This window comes from Macaca mulatta, chromosome 17 (assembly GCF_049350105.2).
Source record: "Macaca mulatta isolate MMU2019108-1 chromosome 17, T2T-MMU8v2.0, whole genome shotgun sequence".
Taxonomy (NCBI): Eukaryota; Metazoa; Chordata; class Mammalia; order Primates; family Cercopithecidae; genus Macaca; species Macaca mulatta.
This window is the reverse complement of record NC_133422.1, coordinates 40,053,630-40,063,764: the sequence shown is the minus strand read 5'-3', so window position 1 is coordinate 40,063,764 and position 10,135 is coordinate 40,053,630. Positions and strand designations below refer to the sequence as shown.

The 10,135-nt window shown below is 37.2% G+C and overlaps 1 protein-coding gene across 10 annotated transcripts in view; it reads right to left on the bottom strand.

Moving 5' to 3' along the window:
- Positions 1-247: 247 nt before the first annotated feature.
- The window catches only part of TDRD3 (tudor domain containing 3), a 198,876-nt gene continuing 188,988 nt past the window's right edge, over positions 248-10,135 (bottom strand). For all 10 annotated transcript variants that reach the window (XM_015121152.3, XM_015121154.3, XM_077973771.1 and 7 more), the window contains 2 exons: positions 7,330-7,455; positions 248-504 (listed from right to left, as the gene is read on the bottom strand). In XM_015121152.3, coding sequence (XP_014976638.1) covers positions 7,339-7,455 — 117 coding nt within the window. In that variant the 3' untranslated portion in view covers positions 248-504; positions 7,330-7,338. The remainder of the gene's footprint in view (positions 505-7,329; positions 7,456-10,135) is intronic.

Sequence of the window (10,135 nt, the reverse complement as noted above, 5' to 3'; positions counted from 1 at the left end):
TATAAACAACATATTCAAGTTTTAAATACTTTTTGCTGTGCAGCTATTACCATACTAAGAACTACTATTTGGCTTCAGGTTGTTTTTTTTAAGAAATGCGGCAAGCTGTGTCAGTTTATTCTGTAATTACAGGGGGAGGCTTCAGTATGCTGTAATTGCTATCCTATAGAAGGCAATTAGTATGGGGTTAATACCAGATGAACAAGAAAGATAACATCAGGCAAATAAAACACACAGTAAAACAATAATAGCACAATGGGTTTTATTGATGGCAGAAGAAAAATTCTTCCTTTCACTTGTAAAAGGTATTTGCTTTATTTAACTCAGTATTTTTTCCCATTCTTTGTGTGAGTTGAATGTTTTTTCCACCCTAAAATCTGCTTTTTCTTTCTTCAAATAATAATATCCACCACAGCTGCTACTTATTCTGAAGAGAAAGTGGAAGGTCAACACGTTTCCACCAGGATGTTTTAATCACCAGCTTGTTTCTTCACAAAGAGTTTCCTTTAAAAAGAAAGGAAGAAAATGAAATTGAAGCCTCAAATTAACTTTTCCATACTTTGTCAAGATACATTTCTTCTGAAACTTATCTGTAAATGTGAAGTGTTTGTATAAATGTAAATAGATCTTGACTAGAATAAATTTTGGATATTGCTAATTTGTAACCATAATCTTTATAAAGCAATATGAAAGAAAAAAGTGAAATTTTTTTGAAAATAAATTTTTCTTTTAGAATTTGTTAAAGTACATTTCTGCCACTGTTATACCATTTATTGCTGGTATGTTGATTTCAGGAATTTGGATTAATTGAACTGTTTGTAACAGAGGATTCCCGAAAACTGATGCAGTCTGCCAATGAGCCACGTCTTTCCCTATCCTAACCACCTCCAGTTCTTCTGTGAACACCTCTGAATTGAGTTGCTCCACACAGGTGATTTAGTTTGGTCTGTCACCTCCCCCTGCCTGCTCCCCACATTTATTAGGCACCACTCTAGTTAAAACCACTTTGGGTGGTGACAAGAGAAAGAGCTGAGATAAATGGCAGAGAAGATTTGTTTGCTCCGGGCCTATTTTAGCCTCATGCATGACAGCGTGGTTGGGCAGGGACTAGTGGAGTTCCTGCAGCTGCATACAAACAGCTCATAAGTCTTGGGAAGTAAACAGTCTCCTGCTTAGAAAATAAAGACCGTCGGGTACTATAATCCTCACCTGCTGCCTGTTCGTGCTGGCATGATGGAATTCTGTAACAGTTACCTTTATATTGATAATTTTCCTGACATTGATGCTGGACCAGATTGTCAAAAAAATTTCAACATTTAAAAATACATCTTTTAGTAGTTAAAAATGGTGTTAAAAACCAGGACTTTGAAAACAAGCTTATAGTACCTATGTAGTAGTCTAAGCTTGGCTATTGGTTTTAAAGTTTCTAACATGTGAAACTGTGAATATCATTCTTTCATCAAACAAAGAAGAAACTAGAAGTTCCAAGTGAGTCAGTGTTTATTTAACTGCTTTACACATTGAGCCTTGACCTCCATGGCAATAGGAGCTTCCTGCTCATCTGTCTTACAAAGGCTTCCTACACAGGTCTCTGCCATCTCTCTCTTCACAGCAGGTCATGCAACTCTAACCAAGGTTTGAGTGGACCAGTGCAATAGCTTCTTAGGTTCTTTCCCTCCTGTTGCTATAATCCATCCTACATCCAGCTGCAATATTTCCTAAGCTTAATTTTGATCATATAACTCTCTTAAAGTTCATGACAGCATCAAACACAACAAATTCAAACTCTTATATATCTGAAGCCATGCTGTTTTCATCACCGAAAAATATTTTTAATACTCATTGTTTTGGTTCATATTCTTTATTGTAGCCACTAAGAGCCACTTGCTATGGACTCTGCTTCCCTCATTTAAACTTTCCTCTGCCTATACAGTATCTTCAGAGGACTCCACCCCACCAGGAATGTGAAGCTTAAACTTCATGTTTAAGGGCTGCTCCTACTAATTAGTATCTAGTTCCTAGGACTCCACTCATGTCAGAAACCTCTCCAAACCACAGAGTTTTGGTTGGACTAAAGAACTGTGTATAATTTCTCTATTTTATATCTGCTCATATTTCCAAGCTGTCTGAACAGTTATGACAGTGTCCAGGAACTAGAAGTTTGGAGTTTTGGGCTCTATCTCCCCTAAAGTCTCAGATCTGACTTGTCACCACTTTTTCTCAGACTTGGGTCTATTTTTCCACATGCTCCCTGAGACCGCCTCTCACCTAGCCCTGATTCCTAGGTATCTCCTGCTCTGTTAGTCACTGAAGCTGTCCTTAGTATCAGGCTCAAGGGGAATCCAATTCTCTCACCACAATGAAGTTCGTGTGTGTGGAGGGTTGGGGGGAAGGGGGTCTGTGGGGGCCTTGAAAAAAAGTTTTAGGATAATCAAAGAATGTGCAAATTACATATCTAAAACTTTATCAAAACATACTGATTTAATAAACACTTACTGAACAGTTACCATGTCATTCATCACCTAGTACTCAAAACATAAGAAAACTTATGACTATGAAATTATGTTTTTTAAAATTGATAACAGAAAGCACCTTAAGTGTTTTTCACTACCTTGATAATTTCAGATAACAAAACCTTAGAAAATTTCAGCCTGTATTAGAATTCATGCTTATATTTGCTGGAAGTAAATGGCTGGCTACAATGTTTATCTTCTTTTTAGTGTTTAAGTTAATAAAAACCAGGAATGAGGAGACAAACATCTTTTGTCTCAAGAATATATTCCATCATGTAACAAGAGCAGAACGTTATTTTTGAACCTCCCATCCAAAGATAGTAGGTCAAAGAGGTATTTCATTCTACTTCATAGTCTTTCATAACATATGCTTGAATTAAAATGCAGAACTAAGTAAAATTTTCTTCAAACAAGATCACGTGTCTTATTTTTTAGGGTGAATTTTGTAGTGAGAGTTTTAAAATGATACCATCATGGCATGGTCCACCAGTTTTTTTTTTAATCAATGTCAGAAATCCAAAATATCTGCATCATATATTTCCTATGTTAACAGTACAATCCAAAGCAAGCATTTAGTCAAGGTGGAAGTTTTAACTCAGGGAACACAGAAAACCACTAAGATTGTGATGTTTAAGTTGATTAGGAACCGTGTGCATTGTTATTTGATATGGATAAGCTATAGTTACCCTACAGTTATAGTTTACAATTTACTTTTAAGCAATATCTTCTTTTTCGAAGGAAATTTCCCATGGAACCCTAGTATATAAAATAAATGAAAGAAACTAAAGAAGGGTCAAGGGGACTAAGAGTTCCCCTCATCTGGCTGCACCCTCATTCATGTTCACTGCCTCCTCTCTACTTCTAGCTCTGCTAGATCCTACCTGCCTTCAACAGCCCTGAAGAAATTGAGTCCATTGTTAAACAATGGCTGCCTTATAGCAATGAGGGCATTGACAATCTTGGGCCACAATTTAAAACCTTGTTTTAAACAACTAAAAAGAAATAAAATACCCTGATTTCCTTTCCTTTGGATAAATACACAGTAGTGGGATTGCTGGATCATATGGTGGTTCTATTTTCAGTTTTTTTAGGAACCACCTTACTGTTCTCCATAGTGGCTGTGCTAATTTACATCTCCACCAACAACGTACAAGGGTTCTCCTTTCTCCACATCCTTGCTAGCATTCATTATTGCCTTTCTTTTGGATAAAAGTCATTTTAACTGAGGTAAGGTGATATATCACTGTATTTGATTTGCATTTCTTTGATGATTAAGGATGGTGAGTACTTTTTCATATACCTGTTGGTCATTTGTATGTCTTCTATTGAGAAATGCCTATTCAAGCTTTTGACCATTTTAAAAATCAGATTTTTTTTTTCATGAGTTGTTTGAGCTTATATATTCTGGTTATTAAGCCCTTGTCAGATGGACACTTTGAAAATATCTTCTCCCATTCTGTGGGTTGTCTCTTCACTTTGTTGACTATTTCCTTTGCTGTGCAGGATCTTTTTAACTTGATGTTATTCCATTTGTTCATTTTTGCTTTGGCTGTCTGTGCTTTTGAGGTCTTACTCAAAAAGTTTTTGCCCAGACCAATGTCCTAGAGTGTTTGTCTCCAGTGTTTTCTTCCACTAGTGTCATAGTTTCATGTCTTAGATTTAAGTCTTTAATCCATTTTGATTTTTGCTTATGATGAGAGTAGGGATCTAGTTTATTCTTCCACATACAGATATCCAGTTTTCCCAGGATCATTTATTGGAGAGACTATCATCCCTCCCAATGTATGTTTTTGGCATCTATGTAAAAAATAAGTTGACTGTAAATATAGAGCTTTATTTCTGGGTTCTCCATTCTGTTCCACTGGTCTGTTTGTTTTTATGTCAGTACTGTGCTGTTTTGTTTACTATGGCTTTGTAGTATAATCTGAAGTTAGGTAGTCTGATGCCTCCAGCTTTCTTCTTTTTGCTCAGGATAGCTTTTGCTTTTCTGGGACTTTTGTGGTTCCGTATAGATTTTAGAATTATTTTTTCTATTTATGTGAAGGATGTCCTTGGTATTTTAATAGAGATTTCATTAAATCTGTAGATTGCTTTGGGTAGTACTGTCATTTTAACAATATTGATTCTTCTAATCCATGAACATGGAGTATCTTTTCAGTTTTTTGTGTGTGTCCTCTTCAATTTCTTTTATCAGTGTTTTACAGTTTTCATTGTAGAGATCTTTCACTTCGTTGGTCAAGTTTATTCCTAGATATTTTATTGTATTTGTAGCTATTTTACTTGGGATTACATTCTTGGTTTCCTTTTCAGATTGTTTGCTGTTGAGGCCAGGCATAGTGGGTCTCATGCCTGTAATCCCAGCACTTTGGGAGGCTGAGGCAGGCAGATTGCTTGAGCTCAGGAGTTTGAGACCAACCTGGGCAACATGGCAAAACCCCATCTCCACAAAAAATACAAAAATTAGCTAGGCATGGTGGTGTGCACCTGTAGTCCCAGCTACTAGGGAGGCTGAGATGGTAGGATGTCTTGAGCCCAGAAGGCAGAGGCTGGAGTGAGTTGAGATGGTGCCACTGCACTCCAGCCTAGGTGACAGAGCCAGACCCTGTCTCAAAAAAGAAGAAGAAAAAGGAGGGAAAAAATAATTGTTTGCAGTTGACATACAGAAATAGTAGCATTTTTGTATATTGATTTTGTATCCTGCAACTTTACTGAATTTGTGAGTTTTAATAGTTTTTTTGGTAGAATCTAGGTTTTTCTAAATATAAGATAATATCCTCTGCAAACAAGAATAATTTGACTCTTCCTTTCAAATTTGGATGTTCTTTATTTCTTTCTTTTGTTTAATTGCTCTGGCTAGTACTTCTATTTTATTCAACTATGTTGAATAAAAGTGGTAAAAATGGACATCCGTGTCTTGTTCCAGATCTTAGAGGAAAGGCTTGCAGTTTTTCCCGTTCAGTATGATAGACTCATGCTGTGGTTTTGTCATATATGGCAAATTCTCAGTTTTTATTCACCTTTAGCGAAACCCCGTCTCTACTAAAAACACAAAAAATTAGCCGGGCGAGGTGGCGGCGCCTGTGGTCCCAGCTACTCGGGAGGCTGAGGCAGGAGAATGGCGGGAACCCGGGAGGCGGAGCTTGCAGTGAGCTGAGATCTGGCCACTGCACTCCAGCCTGGGCGACAGAGCGAGACTCCGTCTCAAAAAAAAAAAAAAAAAAAAAAAAAAGTGATTTAATTATAAGCACGCTGAGCTTATTTTATAAGTGTATGTTCTGTCTTTTTTCTTTTTCTTTTTTTTTTTTTTTTTGAGACGGAGTCTCGCTCTGTTGCCCAGTCTGGAGTGCAGTGGCCGGATCTCAGCTCACTGCAAGCTCCGCCTCCCGGGTTTACGCCATTCTCCTGCCTCAGCCTCTGGAGTAGCTGGGACTACAGGCGCCCGCCACCTCGCCCGGCTAGTTTTTTGTATTTTTTAGTAGAGATGGGGGTTTCACCGGGTTAGCCAGGATGGTCTCGATCTCCTGACCTCGTGATCCGCCCGTCTCGGCCTCCCAAAGTGCTGGGATTACAGGCTTGAGCCACCGCGCCCGGCCTGTTCTGTCTTTTTTTTTTTTTTTTTTTAATTTTATTTTATTTATTTATTTTTTTTTTTTTTGAGACGGAGTCTCACGCTGTTGCCCAGGCTGGAGTGCAGTGGCGCGATCTCGGCTCACTGCAAGCTCCGCCTCCCGGGTTCCCGCCATTCTCCTGCCTCAGCCTCCTGAGTAGCTGGGACTACAGGCGCCCGCCACCGCGCCCGGCTAATTTTTTGTATTTTTAGTAGAGACGGGGTTTCACTGTGGTCTTGATCTCCTGACCTTGTGATCCGCCCGCCTCGGCCTCCCAAAGTGCTGGGATTACAGGCTTGAGCCACCGCGCCCGGCCCTGTTCTGTCTTATACAACACAAAGTTGCTGAAGTCCTTACATATTCTTTTGTTTCTGCTTAAAAACAGACATGGGCACTAAATAACAAACCACTTATTCCATGCCATAAGAAAAATATCTAGAGTCAAGAAGTAGCTCTTCTGTGACACTATGGACAGTAGGTCAGGACTGTTTACTTGATGACCTTGCATTAGGCACACAAAAAAAGCCAGTGATAAAAAGAAAAAGGTGCTACGTTGGCTTGCTACAGTAATTCAGAAATCAATTAGCATTGGACTTCCACTCGAGGCAGACTACTGTTATATGAGAAGCTGAGGGTTAGAACAGATGAAAAAAATTTCTTCACTTAGGATGGCAGAACTAATTTTTAACCAGTGAAGGAACTCTGGGGAAGCTAAAGACATATCACATTCTAGGACAGTACTGCCTAGCAGAAATATCACAAGACATATGTAATTTAAAATTTTCTAGTAGCCACATTAAAAGGCATGGTGGCTCACTCCTGTAATCCCAGCACTTTGGGAGGCCAAGGCAGGTGGATCACCTGAGGTCAGGAGTTCAAGACCAGCCTGGCCAACATGGTGAAACCCCATTTCTACTAAAAATACCAAAAAAAAAAAAAAAAAAAAAAAAAAAAAGCTGGGCATGGTGGTGGATGCCTGTAATCCCAGTTACTCAGGAAGCTGAGGCAGGAGAATCGCTTGAACCCAGGAGGCAGAGGTTGCAGTGAGCCAAGATCATGCCACTGCACTCACGCCACTGCCCACGCCAGCCTGGGCAACAAGAGTGAAACTTCGTCTCAAAGAAAAAAAAATCACTCATTGGACTTACATGCTTAACATGAATTGCATCTTTCTTTATATGAAAACCACTTCACAATGTTAAGTTTACCTTTTCGTATTAGTTCCGAGCCCGGGGTGGCTGGTAAAATTGTTGAGTTGGCCGAGTGGATCTTCTTGGCTGGCCATCACCTCCCCTACGGAACTCCAGAGTTTGGTCGTAGGTGCCTTCTTCCTCCTATTTGCAAAGAGTAGTGATTTTACATGTTCAAAATGGCTCCAAGTTTCTTAAGTAAAAAAAATTTTATGGTCCCTATTTTAATAATATCTCTCTTAAGCTGCCCCAGAATTCACACATGTCAACTTTTACAACAGAGGGAGGCAAGGGGAAGGAAAAAAAAAAAAGAAAGAAAGAAAGAAAAGAAAAAGTAAAAACTCTTTTGATCCTTGGTAATAGAAAAACGTCGTTTATAGTGGTAAGATTAGAACTGCATTTTATTCTAGAAAAGGAAACTATTTCCAAATAATAGCAAGATCATCTCATCAAATGGCTTGACACAATGTGGTAAAAACATACAGAAAAGCAAGCATTATAATAACGATTTTCTTGAATATTTGGGCTTCTAAATGTTTCTAGGTATTTATCATGGAAAAGGGTTTCGGTAGAATAAAGAAAAGCGGTTGAAGAGCCAAAGAATGTTCACCAGCTGTCTGTCCCCATCTGATGAAATCTCCAACACTGTTAAGAACCTTACATCTAGAGACAGAAAAAAATAGTGGTTTGGAATAGGGGAGGAATACAATTTACATATAAAGAAAGCTTCATGCAAGATAGAGAGATCACTACAGTAAGACTCAAACTATTTTATTTGCTTTCTTACTGAGTGGGTATATCTACCAGCTCAAGGAGTAGCATAGGGAAATTAGGATAAGCAGATTAAATAGCAGAAACAGTATGGTTAATTATAATATTTGAAAAGGACTTAGAAGCAACAAAATATAGCCAAAGCCACACTGGTTTCTTACTGAGTGCTGCCACCCTGTTATTTTAGTGTTTTTGAATTAACACAGCTATGAAGTATGTGCCCTATGAAAGAGAGAAAAAATTAGCTCTCAGTTTTGTTTATGAAAAAGAAAGCATCTATTTCACTAAGTAGGCAGTTTAAATTACAACTGAATTATCAGAGCACAATAATTTGCATGATTTTGGAAATTAATCCTATTTTTTTCTCTTCCTTACTTATCTTTGAATCTTCTTTCTAAAAATATTGCTTTCCTTTGACCTTATTAAAAACATAGAAAAGTAAATGAAAAGACTGAGTTCTAGTCTTTAAATTTTTATATCGAATTACTGCAATTTTACCTAATGGAAACAAAGATGGCATGATAATTTGGTCAAATCCTATTATTTAGCAATGATTTTAAAATTGGGCATGAACATAATTCTCATTTTAGACATCCTCCACAATATTCTTTAAAAAAAAATAAGAACTATTATTTCCACTTTATATAAAGAATACTGAGGCTTGGGAAAGCTTTGTGATTTTGCCCTAATACTTCTAAAACAGTAGTATCTTTGGGTTTTGCATTCTAACACTGCTGTTTAAATCTTTAAGTCTCAGTCTGCATGTTAAAGAAGTAAGCCAATAGCCAAAAATTAATGATCATCCTGAGGGGCCTATCATCACTGAAAGAAAAGAATGCAGAAATCTGACAATATATCTGGTATAATTAAATAACTGCCTTTTAGAGATCAACTTCCAGATGAGTTTTCCTTTCCCTATATCCCTTTCATTAACAATCAATCTCAAAATGGTTAGAAGCATCAGATATTATATCTGTAATTTAGCAAAGCAATTAAAATGCAGTGAGAAAAATATAAAAGTATTCAGGAAAGAAGTTATTTTTTATTATTCTAGTCAGTGTTCTGAATGATTTTCAAGTATTATAGCTAAATGTGAAAAGTAGCTATTTTAAGACAAATGACAACATTTGAAACTCTGCATATTAACTGAAAACTATGAAAATATATTTGGTACTGTAGGAGATGAAGTAATTATTTCAGGAATGAGAATGAAATACTATTTTTCTCCACACTTGGCTGCAGAACTGGCTGGAGAACATCTAAAAATCTGTATTTTATTAATAAAATACACAGAGATAGGACACTGTATTTGCTGAGAGAGTGATCTGGATTTACATAATAAAATGGCAATGCTATTTGAAAATCTATCTCTATCTATTGTGTTTAAAGAATTCATGAACTGAACTAACCAGATCCAAGTAAATGGTTTTATAGAGATGACCAACCATGAGATTTCTTTCACATAACTCATAACTTGATGTCTTTAATCTGTCTATATAAAGTAGAAGCCAAAAAAAGGTAAAAAAGATACCAACAGTTTGGTTTTCAGTTACAGTATTTTCAGAGGCACAATCTGTGCTTTTTAACTTTTAAAATATTTGTCCTGCACAGCTGTTGAGAGCAAATCTGGTTACCCACAAAAATTACTTCTTATAGTCTATGGCTAGTAATTTTTAGCACAGAATGGGTACTTCTTTCCTCTTTATATAACACACAGCTTGATTTAATAGATCAGTTTATTTTCAGTCATCTTTGAATGAAATTTGTACTTTATTCCTCTTCAAGCCTATCTTCTTCCTTTAGGTCTCAGTACTCTCTAACAGATTTACAACTCAAAAAAATAATTTTAATTTCATAGTTTACAAACTTTTTTAATATTATTATTATTATACTTTAAGTTCTAGGGTAAATGTGCATAACATGCAGGTTTGTTACATATGTATACTTGTGCCATGTTGGTGTGCTGCCCCATCAACTCGTCAGCACCCATCAACTCGTCATTTACATCGGGTATAACTCCCAATGCAATCCCTCCCCCCTCCCCCCTCCCCAT